The sequence below is a fragment of the Acinonyx jubatus genome, chromosome C2, assembly GCF_027475565.1.
Source record: "Acinonyx jubatus isolate Ajub_Pintada_27869175 chromosome C2, VMU_Ajub_asm_v1.0, whole genome shotgun sequence".
NCBI lineage: Eukaryota > Metazoa > Chordata > Mammalia > Carnivora > Felidae > Acinonyx > Acinonyx jubatus.
Window position 1 is genome coordinate 130,993,926 of NC_069384.1, and position 24,952 is coordinate 131,018,877.

At 35.5% G+C, this 24,952-nt stretch overlaps 1 protein-coding gene and 1 long non-coding RNA gene across 7 annotated transcripts in view; both read right to left on the bottom strand.

Annotated features, from left to right (window-relative positions):
* The window catches only part of ANKRD28 (ankyrin repeat domain 28), a 191,290-nt gene that overhangs the window by 136,041 nt on the left and 30,297 nt on the right, over positions 1-24,952 (bottom strand). For 3 of the 6 annotated variants that reach the window (XM_053221472.1, XM_053221470.1, XM_053221475.1), the window contains one exon: positions 2,676-2,748. The exons of the other annotated variants lie outside the window; for them this stretch is intronic. In XM_053221472.1, the coding sequence (XP_053077447.1) occupies positions 2,676-2,693 (18 nt within the window). In that variant the 5' untranslated portion in view covers positions 2,694-2,748. Of the gene's footprint in view, positions 1-2,675; positions 2,749-24,952 lie in introns of those variants that run through there. 6 annotated transcript variants of the gene reach the window in all.
* On the bottom strand, positions 2,944-4,314 carry LOC128315307 (uncharacterized). The gene is made up of 2 exons (XR_008297993.1): positions 3,500-4,314; positions 2,944-3,417 (listed from the first exon to the last, which is right to left on the bottom strand). It is a non-coding gene; the product is annotated as an uncharacterized LOC128315307 (long non-coding RNA).

The window sequence follows — 24,952 nt, forward strand, 5'->3', positions numbered from 1 at the left end:
TGAATTGGAGAACGAAGGCCTAAGCAAAAGGTGTTTAGAGACACTGATGCTCTAGACTCTGTACTTACTTTGCTCTTTAAAACATAAGTAAATGCTTTATTACATAAGATCATTATTCCCTTGAACTGGGATCTCTACAACCTTGTTACAATCCCAAGTAAACTCTACAATCCTACATCAACTCAAATTGCTCAAGCAGGATAACTAAAAGTCACTTGGCTACCAACAAAAGAGAATTTCAATGTGTTATTTGTGTAATAAAAGACTTTAATGGATGGCTACTAGATAGAGAAAATGATCATCAAAAACAATTTTAAAAGCCTGAGCTATCTGTATGTATTTTCTAACATTACAAATCAAGAAATGGTGTTTTATTTAGGTGCCATTTAAATTATAGTATCACCTACGGGGCGCCTGGGTGGCTCAGTCCGTTAAGCGGCCGACTTCGGCTCAGGTCATGATCTCGCGGTCCGTGAGTTCGAGCCCCGCGTCGGGCTCTGTGCTGACAGCTCAGAGCCTGGAGCCTGTTTCAGATTCTGTGTCTCCCTCTCACTGACCCTCCCCCGTTCATGCTTTGTCTCGCTCTGTCTCAAAAATAAATAAACGTTAAAAAAAAATTTTTTTTTTAATTATAGTATCATCTAAAAAAACCAAAACATCTAAAATGTTTCTAAGGTAGTGGACTGAAGACTGTATTAGAAAATATGGTCAGGCTGGGGTGCCTGGGTGGCTCAGTTGGTTGAACGTCCGACTTCGGCTCAGGTCATGATCTCCCGGTTCGTGAGTTCAAGCCCCGCGTCGGGCTCTGTGCAGACAGCTTGGAACTTGGAGCCTGCTTCGGATTCTGTGTCTCCCTCTCTCTCTCTGCCCCTCCCCAGCTTGCACTCTGTCTCTCCCTCTCTCAAAAATAAATAAACATTAAATAAATTTAAAAAAAAAGAAAGAAAGAAAGAAAGAAAATATGCTCAGGCATAGCTCTTAACCATTTCATACATACTGATTTATCTTTTTAAAAATAATTACTGTATATATATATCACAAATAATGGTTATGTTGTACTAGTTTGCCTATGTGAAGAACTGTATCACTATCAAAATTTAATTTCATTGTTCTTTATGATGCATTTTAAAATAATATGTAAATTTAGACAGTCTGCAGAAACCAACGCAAAACCACCATCTAGTGGTAAAAGATGAAAATTACAATTTACACAATGATCATATAGCAAAAGTAGTTGAATTTGTGACTGCATGATCTCTAACACACATTATCAGGAAATAAAAAATGAGCCATATGATATTGATGATGTCTGCTATTTGTTGCCATTTTTCTAATCAAATTTTATCCTTACTATCTTGACACTTTTTCCTTTTTCTGTCTTGCCTACCCATTACTCAAATCCTTGATTGAATTAGGATAGGAGTACTTCAAGGCTCAAAGCTTTTATTGAGCTAATAGTTAGAAAATGATTTATAAACAACAGAAATAAGGTGTGTGAGGGGATGTGTTTCCAATGGAATTCTAGCCAGCAAAAGCCATCCAGGTAACAACAAATGAGAGGCATCCTGTGTGTGTTGTGTGTTGTGTTGTGTTTTGTGTGTGTGTGTGTGTGTGTGTGTGTGTTTAAGTGATAATTTAGTAGATAATTCTGAAAGGCCAAGTAAAGAGTCACAGCTGGTTAGTTCAAACAGAATTCAAAATTTCAAGAGAATATGAATCTTTAATGTCATCAAAATTATTCCAATTTGAGGAACACAAACTAACGTTTTCCCAATACTCTTTCCCCTCCTACCAGAGTACAGATGGACAAAATCTTTCAGCTTTCAACATAATAGCGTTCTATTCACTTCCTCTTTTTTTAAAAACAAAGAAAATTTTAACTAAGAACAAATTGTAACAAAAACCCGGAAAGGGTGATTTGTTTTGTCATAAAACAACTTTGCATTGAGTCTACTTAATATCTAATGGTACTACCATTTAGGAGCAAAAATATTTAACAGAAAGTACAGCAAGGTGAAACTTGATAATAGTAAAGAATCCACTTACTGGGCCACTGGTTTTTCCTTTCTACACAACTTTTCGGTATGTTTGAATTTCAAATAAGAAGCCTAACAAACAATGCCAATGATACCAAACCAGTTTCTACTGTCTTCACAAGCACCTCAAGTCTAACACTCCTAGGTTTTGTGAGATTTTTAAACTACTTTCACTAAAAACATGAGAGTCACTCACATAACTGCTTCCCCAGTGATTAATGAATGGCTGACGTTTACAGAGTGCACCACAAATATGTAACATGTAAGAGAATGAGCTATGAGCAAAGGGATGCATACAACTTGACAAGAATGAAACATCTAGTAATTTACTCATTTAAAAAAAGAAACTAACTACAATACCATTGTTTTCAGCTATTTCATATTTCTCTTCTTCAAACTACAACACCGAGATCTTAAATCAGATTTTTAAGCCCCTCCACTGAAAATCTATTCAAATTAAGTTATAAATAAGTTTTCCAGGAATACAGGGACCACCACACTTCTAAACAAAATGTCTACAACAAAGGATTTATGTAGAAAAGCTATGCTTAATTTATGATGAGGCATAAATACCAACAAACTAACACATTAGGAGAGCTGCCTATATTACTGCAGAGAGACTACTGGAAAATAACCTACCATAATAGGAATTCCCATACTATTTTCCTCTGGTGGAAGCAGTAGTTGTATTGCTTCAATTCCAATCTCAGGCCTGTGGCAGAAAACAGATATCAAAAGCAAGAATATGCTGACCCTAGAAATGAAGGGCTATGTTATAAAAATAACTAGCACCTTAACAAAACATTGAATTATTAGATAATATTCAAAACCTACTAACTCAGAAGTTTTACCCTTCTGTCAAGAAAGAAAATTATTAAACTATCCAACAAGGCAGTTTTTGTAAAGGTTTCATTTATATATGAATCAATTAGAAGAGTCTCAAAAAGTGGGCTGAGTCAAAATTGCCTGCAAGAAGACATTTTCATCATTCAAAAAGAAAAAACCCAAAACTATTCAAATATATTCACTATAATAAATGAATATATAATAAGTGCTTCCATGGGGATGTTTTAATCTAAGAAACTGTCTATGAAGCATAAAATATTCAATCTATATAATTTCTGAACATTTAAAAACATGTTCATTTTAGAAATACATAAATTTAAGAAATCACAATAGTATCTCCCAAAGGTAAATGTACTTTTTAAAAAACTGTGAGAATACACTGTTTAGTAACTTGCTTCTCCCCATTGCTCTCCATTTAACCACATGGACCTTCATCCATCTCGTTAAATATGCCTCTATTACACTTTCAATAACTATATAACATTAAATTAAAAAGTATTTAACCAATTTCCTAAGACTGAACATTTGGGTTGCTCTTATATAACAATTTTTCTCTATTACACTTTCAATAACTATATAACATTAAATTAAAAAGTATTTAACCAATTTCCTAAGACTGAACATTTGGTTGCTCTTATATAACAATTTTTCCAGGATATCTTAATAGCCATTTTTAGTAAAATGGCTTATCTTCAAATAAAATTAGGCCTAAAATATTCTGGAACCATCTTTCTCAGATACGATAACCTAGAAAGAACAAAGGTCAGAATTAAATTCCCTGCATAAAAATATGTTGTCAAATTTATTTCTTATTAGGTTTGAGTTACCAGTTTTTATCATCTTTGTCATAGTGATTTCTGCTTTGCTCTAATGCCTTATAGAAACCATTCTATCTACTCTGGCTAGAAAAAGGTTAGCTACAGTTCTTTTTTTTTTTTTTTTTTTTCATTTTTTAATGTTTATTTACATTTGAGAGAGAAAGAGAAAGAGAGAGCATGAGTGGGGGGAGGGGCAGAGAGACGGAGACAGAATCTGAAGCAGGCTCCAGGCTCTAAGTTGTCAGCACAGAGCCCAAAGCAGGGCTTGAACTCAGGAACCGTGAGATCATGACCTGAGCCAAGGTCAAACACTGAACCAACTGAGCCACCCAGGTGCCCCTAGCTACAGTTCTAAACATATTAAAATTTGTTTTTTCTTCCGTTGTCAAAACTCTTTCTGAACAAATTAACCCTGCCAAAACAATATTAAAAGGGGCATTACCTTTAGTAGGTCTTTTATAGTGTCAATATAACAGACATAGTAATATTATTAATTTGCCATTTGGTGGCAGTAAATACAAAGAAAAGTAAATTTGCTGTGTACTGCTACTGTATTATTACTACTAACACAAAGGTAGTCTTCTCTGAGTCATGTATTTTAAAGAAGAGTTTCAACTTTAAAAAAAGGTGCTTTATAGGTTTTAAAAGTTGTATTTTAATCTTGTTAATAGTCAAGTTAAAAACAATAAATACCAAGAGCAAATTCCAGATTATTTGAAAATAGTCTTCTGTTACTACAGATTTATAAATAAAATTTAATTGCCTCAAAAACTATGCAACTCTCTTGATGCTTATCAAGCAACATGTGATTATAATAACTTTCATTCCTATTAACTAAAATCAACAAATTTCATGTAAAGATTACATTCTCTTACTCTAATCAATACTAAATCAATAATCATTGGTTAATAACTACTTATGTGCTAAGTACAAGGAATGTAACAGTAAACAAGAGTAGTTTCTGACTTCATGAAGTTTACGCAAAGTCTCCCATATATTCTTTTTTCCAGACTTATAGAGTAGTAAAAGACCAGCTTGAAAGCCTAAGTATTATACAAATATATATAACACAAAAATATTATAGTTTCCCTCCATATATAATTTACAGTAAAAATTTACACCAAAAACTGGAGTATTTATATTTTTATATTATGTTATAATATAAAACAGTTTTCTATTTTTCTATTATGATTTCCCTAATGCCTTTTTTTTGTATTTTTTTAAAGCCTGTCTTTTTTAAAATATTAAGTTATTCCAAAAGGAAATCTACAAAATACCAAGTAACTGAAATAACGGTCACATTAAACTGAACAATGTATGTATTTTTTCACATAAAATTATCACACACAAAATTATGTCAAGCTTCTCAGTAACTTATAGAAATCACTGCCAAAGTGTCTTATAGTCCAAGACACTGAGAAGTATGAACCTAAGATCACAAGTATATTCAAAATGAGAGTAAATCTGCACATATATTGACAGATATATGTGTCTACATTTGAATATTGTAAAGACACTGTCTTCCACAGAGAAAGTATCTCCTTCAAGGGCAGGGGTTATATCCCATTTACATCAGTATATTCAGTTCTGGGCTTTGCTTATAAGCATACAACAGTGATGAACAATTTCTTATGCACTAACATTTCTCACACTGATAACTAGACCTTGTTAGCCTAAGAGAATTTTCATCTTCTTTTCTTGTTTTACTGTTTGGGTCCTAACTAGACATAAGATTTTACAGGTTAAATATTAGAAATGGTAATTTCATTTGGTCTAACCTAATACCCATTATTTACAATGTAAGTTCTTTGAGGGGAGGCACCATTTCTTATTCCGCCCCAAAATGCTCATCTTCTATTAAGAAAAAAAGGTAAGTAAAAAGTAAACAGTAAAGCAGTGCAATAAGTGCTCTGACAGAAGTTCGTGGGGGGGGGGGGGGGGACATGGACATACATACATATGGTGCACTAGTCAATGAAAGATATCAGGAAAACTGGAAGCCATCTGGAAAAAAATTAATAGCATTCTTCTCCTAAGTGGTCATTATACTGAAATGTATGTGTTAAAAGAACTATAAAAATACTAGGAAATGGACTGATTTCTCCCTGAGGGGAAAAAACAAGACAGGGATGCCTGCTCTCATCAATCCTATTCAGTATCATATTGGAAGCCCTAGAACTGCAATAGGGCTAAAAGAAGAAATAAAAGGCATACAACTTAGAAAGAAAGAAAACTACCTGTATTAGCGCACATGATTATCTATGTGGGAAATGCCATGGAATCTCTGAAAAAGTTTCCATTATCTAGTAAGTTCAGCCAAGTCATGGAATACAATTATATTTATACATACTACCAATGAAGTGGAAATCAAAATTTTAAAAGCAGTAGCATTTATAAAAGCACCCCAAAAACTGACATGTTTAAGTTTATGAATTTAAAAAATATATGCAGAATCTATATGCTAAAAACTATAAAATACTGAGGGAAATCAAAGACCTAAATAAATGAAGAGATACCACATTCATGGGTTCAAAGACTCAATACTGTTAAGATGTCAATTTTTCCACATTTAATCTACAGATTCAACACAATCTCAATCAAAGTATACTAGTGGTATTTGTAAAAATGAATAAATGGATTCAAAAATTTATATGGAAAGGCGAAATTTACAAAGAAGAGCCAAAACAATATTTAAAGAGAAGAATAAAGTTTGAGGATTCACACTACTAGAAAGCTATAGTAACCAAGACAATGTGATATTACAAGATAGACAGATATATAGATCTGATAAAATGGAACAAAAGAGTCCAGAAATAGATGCACACATACATGGTCAAGTGATTTTTGACAACAGCACAAAAGCAATTCAACAGAGAAAAAATAATCTTCCCCACAAATGGTCTGGAACAACCAGAAAAGACATTGGCAAGGAAAAAACAAAACAACAAAGGATTTATATCCAAAATAAATAACTCATATAACTAATTAATAGAAAAGCCCATGGGGCACCAGGTGGCTCAATTGGTTGAGCGGATGACTTTGGCTCAGGTCATGATCTTGCAGTCTGTGAGTTCAAACCCCGCATCAGGCTCTGTGCTGACAACTCAGAGCCTGGAGCCTGCTTCGGATTCTGTTTCTCCCTCTCTCTGCCCTTCCCCTGCTTGTACTCTGTCTGTCTCTCTCTCTCTCAAAAATAAATAAACATTTTAAAAAAAAATAGAAAAGACCAATTTTTTAAATGGGCAAAGATGTAAACAGTTTGGCATTTCACAAAAGGCGATATACAGACATTAAACACTAGCAGAATTCGAATTAAAGCACAATGAGATACTATTATGCACCTAGTAGAATGACTTAAAAAAAAAAAAACTGACTTGGGGCGCCTGCATTGCTCAATCAGTTGAGCATCTGACTCTTGACTTTGGCTCAGGTCATGATCCCAGGGTAGTGGGATTGAGCCCTTGCAGTCTCTCAAAACAAAACAAAACACACAAAAAAACAAAACCTGACAATCCAGAATGCTGGAGAAGAGGCAGAGCAATTACAATTCTCATACATTAGTGTTGGGAATGCAAAATGGTACAGCCACTTTGGAAAATGACTGGACAGTTCCTTAAAGTTATACATATAATTAACACATAATTCGGTAACCTATTCCTAGATATAAAACCAATAAAATAAAAATGTATGCTCACAAAAATCTTATACAAGAACACTATATTGGCTTTATTCATAACCTCCAAAACCTTGAAATAACCCAAATATTCCTCAACTAGAGAGTAGGTAAATAAACTGTGGTAAATCCATGTAATAGAAAACAACCTGTCATAGAAAAAGAAGCAGTCAATAACTGAACACACCAACAACATGTATGCTAAATGAAAGGCTACATAATTAATCAATTTCTTATGGCATTTCACAATAAGTAAAATCTTAAGGACAAAGAAAAGTAGTTGCCAAGAGCTGGGGACCTTAGGAGGCGATGAATACAAAAGGACACAATTGAATTTTTAGGGATGATGGAAATGTTTTATATCTCAATTTCAGTAGTCATTAGATGCATTTGTAAGATATCACAAAACCGTACACCAAAAAGTAAATTTTACTACAGCTAAATTACATCTTAATAAAAAAGAGAAAAACTATAAAAGAAAAAAGCACACAATAGTTTTATTAAAATAACCTAATAGGAATGGGGCACCTGGGTGGCTCAGTCAGTCAAGCGGCTGACTTCGGCTCAGGTCATGACCTCATGGCCTGTGAGTTTGAGCCCTGCATCAGACTGTGCCAACAGCTTAGAGCCTGGAGCCTGCTTCAGATTCTGTGTCTCCCTCTCTCTCTCTCTCTGCTCCTCCCCTGCCCCCACTCTGTCTCTGTCTCTCAAAGATAAACATTTAAAAAAAATTTTTTTAAATAATAGGGAAGACACAAAAATTTAGAAAGCCACAAAAAATTCATAGATTTAACCATTTAAAAACATTAAAAAGGAAAAACCATTCCACTAAAAACTAGGTAAAGAATAGAAACAATTCATAGAAAAGGAAACACAAATGTGCAAACATACAAAGATGTTCAATTTCATAATAGAAATTCACATTAAAGCTACACGAATAAACCACTGTTCATCTCTCAAACTGGCAAAGATCAAGAAGTCTGAAACTATTCAGGTTCTAGTTTGATTGGATATCAAACTGTGAATGCATATTCTACTCATATGTCCTGGAAATGTATTTCTGTATTTTTAAGGGAAAAAACAGCAAGTTACATTAGAATCTATACGGTCGAGAAAAAGACCTATACATTTGCTCTTATTTGCATATAAAAACATAAAGGATACCAAGGAAAACATAGATACTCATTTGGAATGGGTTGCACAAGTTTTATTTGTGGGACTCAAAGTGGGAGAAAGACTTCTCAAATATAGCTTTCCTTGGTTTTGGTTATTAAATCACGTGAAAGTGGGAAAAGAAAGGGGGAGGAGAAAGAGGAATTTATCTTATAGTTGATGTATCTGCACACAAAGTAATATATGTAAGTGTTAAATAATAAAAAATTTGTCTGGCTTTTGTCCTGGGTACCTGAGAGCTTCTAAAACCTAGTAATTAATTTCCTGAGTGATACAAGTGTCTTTGTTATTCATGGTGAGCCCCTAGACCATATCAGGGTTTATGCTTAATGAGGTAACTCATGGTAGGCCCTAGATTGTTCCATATTGGGCTGGCCATGCTGAAAAGAACAATCATGTGATAAGAGGGCTTGGACTGTGAGCCATGTCATAATAACCTGACCAGCTGACCTCATGGAACAGGGCTAAAAATTGAGTTTAATCATATAACGAATGATTCAATCTATCATACCTATAAAGTGAATCCTCCATAAAAAATCTTTACACTGAAGCTCAAGTGAGTATCCATATACTAAGAGGGTGACATGTCCAGAGGACATAGAGACTTATGACTTTGGGACCCTCTCAGACCTCCTCTTATGCATCTCTTTTGCTGATTCAGATCTCTATAAGAAAATTGTAATTGTAAGTATAGCACTTTCCTGAGTTCTGGGAATCATTCTAGCAAATTATTGAACATGAGGGGATGATGGGAAACCCCAAATTTACAGCCAGTTGGTCAGAAGCCATGGGTGGCCTGGGAACCCTGGAGCTATATATAGTGTCTTAAGTGTCCTGTGGAGGACCTTAACCTACGAAATCTGCACAACTGCACTGTAGTAGGTGGGTATTCATTGCAGCATTGTTTGCATTAGCAAAAGATTAGAGACAACCTAGATGTCAACAGGGAACAGGATATAGGACCATAAAATACTAAGCAGCCAGAGGAATGTATAAACTCCTTAAGTACTGATGGGGAATGAACTCAAGATACTGGAAGTAGAGTGAACAATCAAGATGCACAACAGTGTATCTAGTATACTATCTGTTGTGTAAAAGGTGGGGAGTAAGAGAGATACTTGCTTATACAGTCATAAAATCTACAGGAAAAAAGAAGAAAATAATATTGACCTATATTAAGGAAATACAGCTATATAGTAAAGGAAGTAAGGGAAGAAGAAACAGAAACTTTAGACAGACTTGGAACAGACAAAGAGATTGTTTCAGTATTCAAAACTTTCCAACAAAGAAAAGCCCAGGACTAGAAGGCTTCACTGACAGAAGCTTACCAAACATTTAAAGGAAAGTTAACGTGGATCCTTCTCAAAACAGAAAGGGAGAGAACAGATGCACACTTTCTTCAACACACAGTGCTCAAACAAATGGATATCCACATTTTTTGAGGCCAACATTACTAGAACACCAAACCTAGAAAAAGACATCACAAGGAAAAACAAACTACTGACCAATATTCCTTACGAATACAGATGAAAAATCCTCAACAAAGTATTAGCAAACAAAATCCAGCAGCATATTAAGAGTTCTAAACCATGACCAAGTGGGATTTATCCCAAGAATGCAAGCATGGTAAATACTAAAAAGAAAATTAATATAATATAATATAATATAATATAATATAATATAATATGCCAAATTAATAGATGAAGGGAAAAAGCCACACAATAATCTCAAATGACCCAGAGAAAAAGCATTTGACAAAATCCAACATGCTTTCATGATAAAAGCACTCCATAAACTAGAAGAGAAATTCCCTGACATGATAAAGGGTGCTTATGAAAAACCCACAGTTAACATCATAGTTAATATTGAAAGACTCAAAGCTTTTCTCCTAAGATCAGGAACAAGACAAAACACCCACTTATGCCACTTATATTCAACACTGTGCTGGAAATTCTATCAAGATTAACTGAGCAAGAAGAAGCTAATAAAAGGCATCCAAATTGAAAAGGAAGAAGTAGGGGCACCTGGGTGGCTCAATCGGTTAAGCATCTGACTTCAGCTCAGGTCATGATGTCACATTTCGTGAGTCTGAACCCGGCCTCAGTGAGCTCGAGCCCCACATTGGGTGAGCACAAGCCCTGCTTCTCTCTCTCTCTCTCTCTCTCTGCCCCTCCCTCACTTGCACCCGCTCTTTCTCTCTCTCTCTCTCTCTCAAAAAAAATCTATTAAAAAAAAAGGAAGAAAACTATTTCTCATTTGCCAATGATATGATCTTATATACAGAAAATCCTAAGGAATCTCCGAAAAAAAAACCTGTCAAAACTGATGAACAAATTCAGCAAAGTTACAGAATATAAGATCAAGTCACAAAATCAGATTTTCTATGCACTAGCAATGAACAATCCAAAATTAAAAACATTATTCCACTGGGGTGCCTGAGTGGCTCAGGTGTTTAAGCATCTGACTTCGGCTCAGGTCATGATCTCTCGGGCTTGTGAGTTTGAGCCCCATGTTGGGCTCTGTGCTGACAGCTCAGAGCCTAGAGCCTGTTTCGCATTCTGTGTCTCCCTCTCTTTGCCTCTCCCCCACTCACACTCTGTCTCTCAAAAATTAATAAACATTAAATTTAACCAAGGAGGTGCAAGACTTGTACACAGAAAACTATAAAACAGTGTAGAAAGAGGGGCACCTGGGTGGCTCAGCTAGTTAAGCGTCCAACTCTTGGTTTTGGCTCAGGTCATGGTCTCATGATTTCATGAGTTTAAGCCCTGCACTGGGCTCTGTGCTGACAGCATGGACCCTGCTTAGGATTCGCTCTCCCTCTCTCTCTGCCCCTCCCCCACTCACACTGTCTGTATCTCCCTCAAAATAAATAAACTTAAAAAATCCATGAACCTGTGTTCGTGGATTAGAAGACTTAATATTGTTAAAATGGAAATATTCCCCTAAGTGATCTATAGATTCAATGCCATTACTATCAAAATCACAACAGCCTTTTTTTTTTTGCAGAAATGGAAAAACTGATCATAAAATTCATACAGAAATACAAGGGACTCAGAATAGTCCAAACATTCTTGGAAAACAAGAACACAGAAAGCTCACACTTCATGATTTCAAATGTTATTACAAAACTACAGTAATCACAACATTGTGGTACTAACATAAGGACAGACCTAATACATAGGTCAACAGAACATAACTGAGAGGATTAAAATAAACCCTTATATCTATGGTCAATTAGTTTGGATTAAGGGTGCGAAGACTGTTCAATGGGAAAGAATAGCTTCTTCAAAAATCAGTGCGGAGACAACTGGACATCCACATGCAAAAGAATGAAATTGGAGCTTCACCTTATAACATTCAAAAAAGATCAAAGATCTAAATGTAAAAGCTAACACTATAAAACTCTTAGAAGAAATTTTAGAGTAAATCTTCACCACCTCGGATCTGGTGAGGGTTTCTTAGATATCACACCAAACTGACAAACTGAACTTTACCAAAATTAAAACTTTTGTGCAAAGGACACTATTTAAAAAAGTGGAAAGATGTCCTGAAAGAATGAAACACTATTTACAAATTATGTATCTGAAAGAGTCTAGTATCCAGAATGCATAATGTATTCACACAACTCAATTTTTGCAAAAAGACTAAACAATGATTCTAATAAGTCATATTCATATATGTAAAGCATCTAGCATAATGAACTGTGCTAAATGAAAAAAGTTTAGAAAGCTACATATACCCTCTGTTTAGAATTACATATTATTCATTCCAACAGTTAGAGTTGTTATTATGTGCTAGGTGCTGCCAACAAAGAACTAGCACAGCACTGTTCTAAAGGATTTATAGTTTAGTAAAGGAGACAAACACATACCCAATGTGTTTATGATAGAAGGATATACAATGACAACTAAAAAAGCCCATGCCTACAAAGGGGCACAAAGAAAATGTTCATAAATAATTAATAAAACATGTGATATAATCATAGAGAAAGCACAACTATCCTAATACAGTAGAGTAAGATGACTAAGTATATTCATGTGCATGCATATTGCTGGGTATCACTCCTGCCAGGATGACTTCAAGGTCTTTAAACAACAAAGAGTTTACCAAATAAAGGTAAAATGGCATTTGTAATAGGAGAGAGCAGGATGCAAAGTTAAGATGCAAAACAATGGAAGTGACACACTATGGGTGGAAATATAAATTGATACAACCTCAGCAGAGGGTAGCTGACAATAGTTAGCAAAACTATGAATGTAAATCCCATTAAAAAAGATCTCCAAAACATATCAGTTGAGGGGAAAAGTATACAACAATCAAGCCACCTTGTATGTTAAAAGGGGGAAGAAAATAGGAACATATTTGTATATGCTTGCTTGGCTTGTGTACTGTGGAATCTGCATCATCAATACCCTATTCTATAGTCTCCTCTGCATCACAGGGCAGAAGTTTGGAACTACACTGGAACTACATTTCCCAGAACCCTCCCCCCCCCCACATGCCGCTACCCCACCCCCTCACCCCGCAAACATTCAAGGATGGAATCTGCCAATAAGGAACACTCATGCAAGATTTAATGAAGAGAAGGTAAAGCTATTATTCTCTGATGTCAACTGTGAGAAAAATGCATGGGGAGACAATAGGAGTAAGGTTTGAGGTAGCTGCTGCATGAGAATCTGCTCTTTCCAGACTCAGTATTGTATAAGGTCAATTTTCCAAATTAAATCTGTAATTTCAATGGAATACTAGTTAAACTCAAGAATTTCCATGGGGATTTGAAATTTTTAAAAATGTTTATAGAAAAACAAAGGGTAAGGAAAAGTCAATTTTGAAAGAAAAAAAAATTGAACCTCACACCATATACAAAAATAAAATTCTAGGTGGATCAGAAAACTAAGTGAGTAATGAAACTGCAAATTTTAAGAATACTTTTAGAACCTTGATGGGTTCCTTACATAGAAAGGAAAAAAAGAACATAAAATACTGGTAAGTATGATTATACCACAATTAAAAAGCCCTGAACAAGACCCCATAAACAAAGTGAAGACTAGAAATCTACTGAGATGTTTACTTGGCAAAACCAACAAAATTCATAATGAACACGAACACACACACACACACACACACACACACACACACACACACACAAACTACACTGTAAGAAAACAAACGGGTGATTCACACAAAAACTTCCAATTGGTCAAAACACATGAAAACATATTCAATCTCACCAGGAACCTGGGATACAAATTAAAACAAGATATTACTTCACACCCATCAAACTGTAAAAATCAAAGTCAAACCAAAACAACTATTAACAAGTTTGAGAGTAAAGAGGCAATATAATTGGTACAACCACTTGGGAGAAAATAAAAATCACATAGTAAAGGTGAATATGTATGTATGCTGTGACCCAGGAAGTCTACTGCCCCACACGGACCTCAGAGAAACTGTGATACACACACAAGGAGACACACCAGCACATCTACTCCAACACTCTTTCTAGTAGCTCAAAACTGCAAACTACCTAACTGCAGTATTAAGGAATTAAAATGTTTACTTGTATGAGATATATAGTGATTATAACAAATGTATCAACACAGTTAAATTCTTAAAAGAGAGTTGCAAAAGATACATATACCATTTAAAAGTTTAGAAAACACAAAAATGATAGCATATATTGTTTATAAATATGAAATACGGTATAAATGTTAAAAAAAAAAAAAAAAACCTTCAAGCCGATTACCCAGGGAAAAATGGGAATGGGGCTCCCGCTGTAGATGTAACTATTTCATTCTTATAGAAACACAACGAAATGTGTTTACTCCTGGTGATATTTAGATTTCTATCGCATTTTATTTTATCCTGTGTGTCTGAAAATTTCAAATCAAAAAATATAATCTGATTTTGAAATCTAACTTAAAAATCATCAAGAAAGATCATTCTTACAGATTGATGAAACCAGGAGCTGGTTTGTTGAAAAGACCAACAAAATTGATAAACCATAACCTACATACATCAGAAAAAAAAAAGAGAGAGAGAGAGAAAGAAGGTGAAAGAGAGGACTCAAATAAACCAAATCAGAAATGAAACAACTGACACCACAGAAATACAAAGGATTATAAGGGATTATGAAAAATTACATGCCACCAAACCTAGAAGAAATGGATAAATTCCTAGAAACCTATAACCTCCCAAAACTGAATCAGAAAGGCAATTTGAAAATTACCAGCAATGAAATTGAATCATTAATCAAAAAACTCTTAAACAAAAGTCTAGGACCAGATGAATTATACCAATTAGTTAAAGAGTCATACTTACATCAAACTTTTCCAAAAATAGAAGAGGAAGAAAAAATTAAAAAAAAAAAAAAAGAGGTTAGAGTGGGAGAGAGCCAAAGCATAAGAGACTCTTAAAAACTGAGAACAAACTGAGGATTGATGGGGGTGGGAGGGAGAGGAGGGTGGGTGGTGGGTATTGAGGAGGGCTCCTTTTGGGATGAGCACTGGGTGTTGTATGGAAACCAATTTGACAATAAATTTCATATATTGAAAAAAAATAAAAAATAAAAAAATAAAATAAAGTTCTTTTGACAGGGGACCTCTGGAATAAGTTTAAAAGCTTTCTTAAAAAAGGCTGCCAGAGAGCCAGTAAAAGATAGTCTATTAGTGTCAACCTAATATTCCAATAAAAGATTCAAAAACTTTCAAAAAAAAAAAAAATAGAAGAGGAAGAAAAGATTCCAAACTCCTTATATGAGGCCAGCATTACCCTGATACCAAAACCAGATAAAGACTACCAAAAAAAGGAACTACAGGCCAACATCCCTGATGAACACAGATGCAATACCATCAATAAAATATTAGTAAACTGAGTGCCACAATACATTAAACAAATTACTCACCACAATCAAACAGAATTTATTCCTGGGATACAAGGGTAGTTCAACATTTGCAAATCAACGTGATACATCACATCAACAAGAGAAAGGATAAAAACTATACAATCATTTCTACAGATGCAGAAAAAGCATTTGACAAAGTACAACATCCATTCGTGATAAAAACTCTCAACAAAGTAGGTTTAGAGGGAACATACCTCAACATAATAAAGGCCATCTATGAAAAACCCACAGCTAACATAATCCTCAACAGTGAAAGAGCTTTTCCCCTAAGATCAGAAACAAGACAAGGATGTCCACTCTCAGCACCTGTACTCAGCACACAGTACTGGAAGTCCTAGCCACAGCAATCAGACAACAACAACAACAACAACAACAAAGGAAATCAAATTGGTAAGGAATAAGTAAAACTGTCACTATTTGCAAATACATGATACTATATATAGAAAACCTTACAGGCTCCACCAAAAAACTACTGGAACGGATAAAATGAATTCAGTAAAGTCACAGGATACAAAATCAATATACAGAAATCTGTTGCATCCTATACACTATCAATGAAGTAGCAGAAAGAGAAATTAAGAAAAACAATCCCATTTACATCTGCACCAAAAATAATAAAATACCTAGAAATGTACTTAACCAAGGAGGTTACTCTTGGACTAAGAGTACTCTTGGAGGTATACTCTTCAGAGTATACTCTGAAAACTATAGAACAATGATGAAAGAAAATTAAGGCAACACAAACAAAGGGAAAGATATTTCATGTTCATGAACTGGAAAAACAAATACTGTTAAAATGTCCATACTTCCCAAAGCAATCTACAGATTTAATGCAATTCCTATCAAAATAACAACAGCATTTTTCACAGAACTAGAACAAATAATCCTAAAATTTGTATGGAACCAAAGAACCCAAATAGCCAAAGCAATCTTGAAAAAGAAGAACAAAATTATAGGTATCACAATCCCAGACTTCAAGACATACCATAAAGCTGCAGTATTCAAAACACTATGTATGGTACTGGCACAAAAATAGACACATAGATCAATGGAACCAAATAAAGAACCCAGAAATAAACCCATGAATAAACCCAATTCATCTTCAACAAAGGAGACAAGAATATGCAAAGGGAAAAAGTCTCTTCAACAAATGGTGTTGGGAAAACTGGACAGCTACATGCAAGAAGAATGAAACCACACCACTTTCTTATGCCATACACAAAAATAAACTCAAAATGGATTAAAACCCTAAAAATGAGACTTGAAACCATAAAAATCCTAGAAGACAGCACAGACAGTTATTTCTCTAACACTGGTGGTAGCAACATTTTTCTAGATATGTCTCCTGAGGTAAGGGAAACAAAAGCAAAAATAAACTATTGGGAGTACATCAAAATGCACAGTGAAGGCAATAATCAATAAAACTAAAAGGCAACCCACTAAATGGGAGAAATATTTGCAAATGTCAGATGTGGTAAAGAGTTGGTGTCCAAAATATATAAAAAACTTACACAACACCAAAAAAAAACCCCAAATAATATAATTTAAAAATGAGCAGAAGGCATGAACAGATTATCTCTCCAAAGAAAACATACAGATGGCCAACAGACACATGAAAGGATACTCAACATCACCCATCATCAGGGAAATGGAAATCAAAATCGCAATGAGATATCACCTCACACCTGTCAGAACAGCGAAAATCAAAAACAGAAGAAACAACATGTTGGCAAGGATGTGAAGAAAAAGAAACCCTCGTGCACTGTTGATGGGAATGCAAACTAGTGCAGCCACTGTGGAAAACAGTATGGAGGTTCCTCAAAAAAGTAAAAATATAACTATCCTATGATCCAGTGTTTTCACTACAGGGTATTTAACACAAAAACATTAATTCAAAGGGATACATATACACACCTATGTTTGTTGCAGCATTATTTACAAATAGTCAAACTATGGACACAGCCAAAGTGTCCACTAATTGATGAATGGATAAAGATATGGTAATATATACATAAGAGAATGTTAATTCAGCCATAAAAAAGAACGAACTGTTGCCATTTGCAACAACATGGATGGATATAGAGAGTATAGTGCTAAGTGAAATACATCAGTCAGAGAAAGACAAATACCATACGATTTCATTCACGTGGAATTTAAGAAACAAAGCAAATGAACAAAGAAAAAACTTAAATAGGGTCAAGACTGGAAAAGGATAGATTGGTCAGAGAACTACTACATCAATCCAAGTAAGATAAGATCATGAACATGGAAGGAGAGAAATCTATAATACATATACATAGGAATTAGGACCCACACAGTTATGAAAGACTGGTATGCTTATGAGTTATTTTCTTTAGGATCTCCCATGTTGTTGAAATGTTTGTGCATATCCATTAAACCACAGTAAAAAAAAAAATAGTCCTCTGATATGAGCTTGATTTTTAGTCTTTCTTCTAATTCAAGTTCAATTACACCACCTTCTAGTTAGGGAACTTAGGCTGCCTTTCTACAAAATTCTATAGTTAAAATCAAAGCCTGAGGAGCCTCTATCCAGAAGCTCTGCATTTCTATTACTAAATCTGATTCACCATATTATCTTATCTGTATTACTAATACAATGTACAAAAGACACATCCTTGTCAACCTGCACCAAACTTGTCACTTTCACTATTTGTGTATCACACAAAAGCTGGCAGCTTATAAACAAACTCTAAAATTCATCATCTCTAATCATCAACTGAAAATAATTCCACTGACATGGGCTGCAACAGTCATTAACATTGGATCCAAACACAATTTATAGGCAAAAACATAGCAAATTCCAAAAAGACATGTAAGAACACTTAAGATAATGAGTTAACCCTACTGAACAACAATGTTCTGATACATATAATTTGAATCTGAGAGTATCCTTTCATCAAAACTAAGATTTCAGATGATTTCATCTAATATATGTGTGTATGCCTTCACCTTCCCACACATTCATGAGAATGTATAGACAGATGACAACCAAAACAGACCCCGCTCTGATTAAGAAAAAGAATGCAGGCCCAGAGGTCCACCAGGTCACCACTCCAATTCCAATCACAAAGCACTTCAGTGAGACCCTAGGACACAGAGAAACACCATATGAAATGTACTGCTCTCAGAAAATTAACAAAAATATGCTAAGCCTCAGCACCCATTTTATATATATAGGTATAGTTTTTTTGTTGTTTGTTTGAATATTAAGGTAATGCAAGTTTTAGAACTGAGTACTAGTTTCTTTCAGGGTTGTCTGCTTATCTGTGTAAACTGCCTAAGAGAGACTTAAAAAAAAAAAAAAAAAAAAAAAAAAAAAAAAAAAAAGGAAGGAAGAAATAAAACAATGTCCTTTCCTTACCCTCTACTCAATGCTTATAGAGAGCTGCTTTTCAGTTTGTAATACCAAGGTCATCACCCTTCAGAAACTCCACACATATCTATTCATTTCATTTGGGAAAAGAAAAAAGTTTGTTCCTATTAATTTTGAAATAGAGAAAAATTCTTATCTTTTGAGAATCATTCATTTTTTAAGGCAAAGATGTAGGTCTTACAACTTTGGCTGTCTGGCTGATAACAGCATTTTGTATAGAAGTGATAGAGATACTCTTTCTGGGTATCACTGAGCATAATCCAGTTAGCTATTACTATTGACTATCATCATTTTCATGTTTCTTTTCTTTTTAGTCCTTTATAGAATGGTTTTCCTCTTGTTCCTGCTCCTAACCTTTGCCCTGCCTTTGTCTTTTGTTAGATTAAGTCAGATGCAACTAACTCTGATCTTTGGCTTAGATACATGAACAACTGCGCAGCTATTCTCTAGTAGTTATATGAAATGGTCAAATTTTAGACTTAGAACAGATCTGGGATTAGCCCTGTGACCTTGGTAAAGTCATTTAATCTCTTTTGAGCCTGAATCCCCATAACTGTAATAAGAATACCACTTACGTCAAATTCATATAAAGTACTCACTACACTTTAAATACTTAATAAACATATCCCTATCATTTTCCTTCTCTATCATTTTCTTTCCCTATCATTGTCTTTCTTTCCTCCACCAATCCCCAGAGTAGCTGCTATCTCTGGTCTTTAAGAACCTATGGAAGGGCAGACTTTGGAAGGAAGAAAAAAAAAATCCTTCTAGATCATATCAAGATGTCTCAGGTAGCAGTAGCCAAGAAGGGGACAGAAAAGAGGTAGGAAGAGGAGGCCAGGACTCCAAACACTATTCAACCAGAAGAGTTCTGCCTGTCCTAAGATTTCAGTATACCACAGGCTGCATTTAGTTAAATGGATCCAGTGGCTTTTAACAAATTAATTCTGAAAAATCACCACTGCTGACAACTCCACTTTTCCCCAACATATACACACACACACACACACACAAAAACCCTGCACGTTCAAGAGCCGCTGAAATGACAGTCTTCTTCAGTGGTTAATTTCTTCCCTATCAGAGAGTTTCCCCAGCAGATAGCCCCCACAGCCACCTCTCATCTGTCAAAAGTAACCAGGACTGTTCAAGGCCCTAATCAATTCTTTCCGCTACTGCAAAAAGGGAAATTTTTTGAATACTACTAGGGAGGTCTCAAATAGGAGAAGGGTGGAATAACTAATCATGGCAAGGAAAGGATTGCAGATGGGCATCAGGAACAACTGGAACCACACATTCACGCAGCCAAGACATTTGTCAGACAATAGGTATCATTTTCTCTCAATGCAGTCCAGCTTCCTTCAAAGAGTGGCAAATATGGACAGCTCTCAAGTACAGCATCTTTCTGCATCTATCACCACAGAAGGATGATTCTCTTCCCTGGTTTTAGTTAAAAACTCCCAGGGAATTCTGACTGGCCTATGGGAAGGGAGGTGGGGGGTGACCAAGTAGTAGAAAACTCTGGGCAGTCCCATTAGAACTATGTGGTGAGGTACAGAAAGATGGAGAGATGGAATCCAAAAGTAAGGTGGTACTGTTACCCAAGGCACCAATAAGGTAGGTATGCAAAACAATGTATCTATTGTAGTGGGATGGTAGAAAAAGCAGTCTTGGGAATCAAAGAGATCTTGGTTAAAATCCTTACTTGATCCACTAGTCAGCAATAAACCTGGGCAAGTAACAATCTCTGAATCAGTTTCCTCATCTATAAAATGAGACTAAAGTAAGATTTAGAAAAAAAATTCACAAAATTCCTAGTATAGTTCCAGTATACAATAGGTATAAAGATGTGTTTTACTAGTTCACTAATTCATTAAATCTCACTTTTATTTAATTTTTTTTTAACGTTTATTTATTTTTGAGACAGAGAGAGACAGAGCATGAACGGGGGAGGGGCAGAGAGAGAGGAAGACACAGAATTGGAAGCAGGCTCCAGGCTCTGAGCCATCAGCCCAGAGCCCGACGCGGGGCTTGAACCCACAAACCGTGAGATCGTGACCTGAGCCAAAGTTGGACGCTTAACCGACTGAGCCACCCAGGCGCCCCTAAATCTCACTTTTAGTAATAATTACCTAAATGTTTGCACACTCATTGTATTAAAGTGTTTATGAAAGTTCTTGGTATATTGACAGGTATTCTTCATTTAGCATCACAGAAATTCAGGGGAATCAATCTGATGTTTGATTATCTCCAGGAAGAAGTATTGTAGGCCACCTCTAAATCAGGATAATTCTTCTTTACAGTGAACTGAAATCACTTCCTACAGTTTTCACCCACTAGTTCTTAGTCTGACATATGATAAATTCATTCCTGTTTCTACACAGCACACCTCCAAATATATGAGGAAGTCATGATATGATGCCTCCCATTCTCCTATCTGGGATAATTTTCCTAGCTATACATTCCCATTTGCCTTATTCATTTCATATACTCAATTTCAAGTGTACCTCCCCTCTGAACATGCATCTATAGCCAGAAATGTGATAATTCAGGTGTGGAATAGTCAGAATTGAGGCCTCCTTGTCATTTCCCTTGCACCAATGACTACACTTCTTTTTGTCACATGTGTTGATAAGCCAGTAAGATGTACCTCACCACATCCCACCTTCCATCAACAATATGTTATTGGAATTAATTTTTGGATGGAAACACAGGATCTTACACTTCTCCCTATTCAATTTCTCTTTGATTCAGCTGATCACATCAGCCTATCAAAAATCAATCTTCTTAGCTTAATATGTCATCATATATCTTTATTCATCTTAGTTGATATTGATATTAGCAATATTTCTGGGTCTCTTCCTTCCAAGTTATGGTAGAATTACACCCAAGTTGGATGTGGTCATATAACTTGCTTTGATCAATTAAATATGAGTTGAAGTGATATGACAGAAGACTTTGAGGGTTGATAAGTAATTCATCAGGTTCCCTTTCTCCTACCACAAATACAAGTTGATGTTCCACAAGTTAAAAACTCCAGACCAGGTTCCTGAATGAGGACAACACAAAGCAGAGTACTCTGCTGACCTGAGAATGGACATGTTATACAAGCAATAAATAAATCTCTAATTTTGGGGGCACTGGGTGGCTCAGTGGGTTTAAGTGTCCAATTCTTAATTTCAGCTTACGTCATGATCTCATGGTTCATGGGACTGAGCCCCGTATCGGGCTCTGCGCTGATGACACAGAGCTTGCTTAGGATTCTCTGTCTCCCTCTCTCTCTGACCCTGGCCCCCAACTCTCTCAAAAATAAATAAACAAAAGGGGCGCCTGGGTGGCTCAGTCGGTTAAGCGGCGACTTCGGCTCAGGTCATGATCTCGCTGTCCTTGAGTTCGAGCCCCGTGTCGGGCTCTGTGCTGACAGCTCAGAGCCTGGAGCCTGTTTCAGATTCTGTGTCTCCCTCTCTCTGACCCTTCCCTGTTCATGCTCTGTCTCTCCCTGTCTCAAAAATAAATAAAACGTTAAAAAAATAAATAAATAAACAAACAAACAAACATAAAAAAATAAATCTCTTATTTTTAAGCTACTGAGATTTAGGCATTATTACTACAGCAAAATCTAGCCCACCCTGGCTAATTCATTATCCCTTCCATATCTGTGCTATCAGCAAATTTGAGGAGTATGCCTTAAATCTCTCGCATTCCATTTAAGATAGCAAGCTTCATACACAAAGAGTTAGGGTCAATGAATTTAGGCTAATTCTTAATGATTAGTGCTTCACCTGTCCTGAAAACAAGTAACTCTTTAAATAATTTATTCTAGAATCTCACTTGGGAGCCACATCAAGGTTTATAATCTTCTTACCCCTTTTGAAAACTGTAGTAACCTTTCCTTGTCTCTAGTTTTCAGGCACTTCCTTTCTTAACCACACAAGACCTGAAAACATTAGAGAATTCATTTTCAAATTCTTACAATCCAAGAATATAATTAATAGTATCAAGAACAAATAATTGCTATTTTTAACCATCTCCCTGGGTTTCACTTCCCTCATTCTATTACCTCTCACTATTTTGCTTTAACCCAAAGAATGAACTTGATGCAGATGGCCAATCAGAGCAATCTTTTCCTTCCAATGTAATATTCATGTCTTTCCACACTAGGCTGTTTTCACTCTCCTGTGCTAGTCACTCATTGCTTAAAATCTACTCAACTCTTACCTAGTACCTACTATATATTATGCAACTACTTGGTCTGGGACATGATCTCTACCCTCAAGGAACTTACAGTTAAAAATGTCAACCAAACACTACAAAAGTGTGTAAGAATCATAATATGAGGTGTCTTGAATATTCTACTTAAGTAGCATAATATAGTGCCTAGGAACATAAAGTTTGAAATCAGACAATCCTGCATTTAGGCCCCGGTCTCAGCTTCCTCATCTATAAATCTGAGATAATTAACAGCAAGGCCTATTTAAAGAATTCAATCAGGGGTGCCGGGGTGGCGCAGTCGGTTAAGCGTCCGACTTCAGCCAGGTCACAATCTCGCAGTCCGTGAGTTCGAGCCCCGCGTCAGGCTCTGGGCTGATGGCTCAGAGCCTGGAGCCTGTTTCTGATTCTGTGTCTCCCTCTCTCTCTGCCCCTCCCCCGTTCATGCTCTGTCTCTCTCTGTCCCAAAAATAAATAAATGTTGAAAAAAAAAAAAAAGAATTCAATCAGGGGCGCCTGGGTGGCTCAGTCAGTTAAGCATCCAACTTTGGCTCAGGTCATGATCTTGCAGTCTGTGAGTTCGAACCCTGCATCAGGCTCTGTGCTGACAGCTTGGAGCCTGGAGCCTGCTTCGGATTCTGTGTCTCCCTCTCTCTCTGACCCTCCCCCACTCACACTCTGTCTCTCTCTCTCTCTCTCTCAAAAATAAATAAACATTAAAAAAAAAATTTAAGGAATTAAATCAGACAACATATGTAAGGGACTTAGCTGTTATTTAATGCTAATATTATCCCGAAGATAATGGCTAGTAAATGAAAAACTGACACACTGATACGACTAATCATATTCATATGTTAGAAATATTATGCTCTGGATTCAGTAGCCAGAATAAATTAAAGGATGAGTCTAAAGTCCAGAAAGATAGTTACAGGCTATTGCAGTAATCAATGGTTCAGATAGAATAAGAGAAAAATTAGTAAAAAGGTTTTAGTCCTGGCTCTGATAATTAACACTACAATCTTGTGTAAAGCTAACATTGTCTCTAGGCCTCAGTTCTCTCATCTAAGATTTTACCTACATGATTAAAGTTCATTTCCAGTGTACAATGTGCTTTTAATGACCTTACATTTTATGTATCTATAATGTCAGTTTTAGGCATCTCTTACACAAATATCTTTAACAACAAAAACTCCAAAGAACAATTAGATGCTAATTAGATACTAATTAGTTACCTTTAAAAGCAAGCAGAAAACACAAAAAATGTGCAAAAAGTCAGGGACTGGAAGATTAACTGCCTATGTGATTAGGCTTTCTGAGATAGCAAAACAAAAACAAAACAAACCCCGTTTTAAATCTATAATCTATTTTCTTTGCAATGTAGGCAGTCTTTATCACTCTGTAAATAAAACCCCCAAGCTTTCCAATGGAACAAAACAGAAAACTTTCAAGATATTATTTTCCATAGTAGGTCTTTGGATAAAAAGGTTTCTAAATAAATCAACTAATATCATATCCCATTTAATTTCTCCATCAGTTAAAAGTAATACACACGAAAAAAGAAAAGGCATCCAAACTGGAAAGGAAGAAGTAAAATTAGACCTGTTCACAGACAACATGACTTTACAAATAGAAAAACCCGAAGACTACACACACACCCTATATATATTAGAACTAGTAAGTGAATGCAGCAAAGTTGCAGGATGCAATATCAACATACAAAAATTAGTTGTCTTTTAATACAATAACAACAACCCAAAAAGGAAATTAAGAAAATAATTCCATTTACAACAGCATCAAAAAGAATGAAATACTTGGGAATAAATTTAACCAAGGAGGCAAAAGATCTGTACACTGAAAACTACTTTAACACTGCTGAAAGAAATTAAAGACAACACAAAT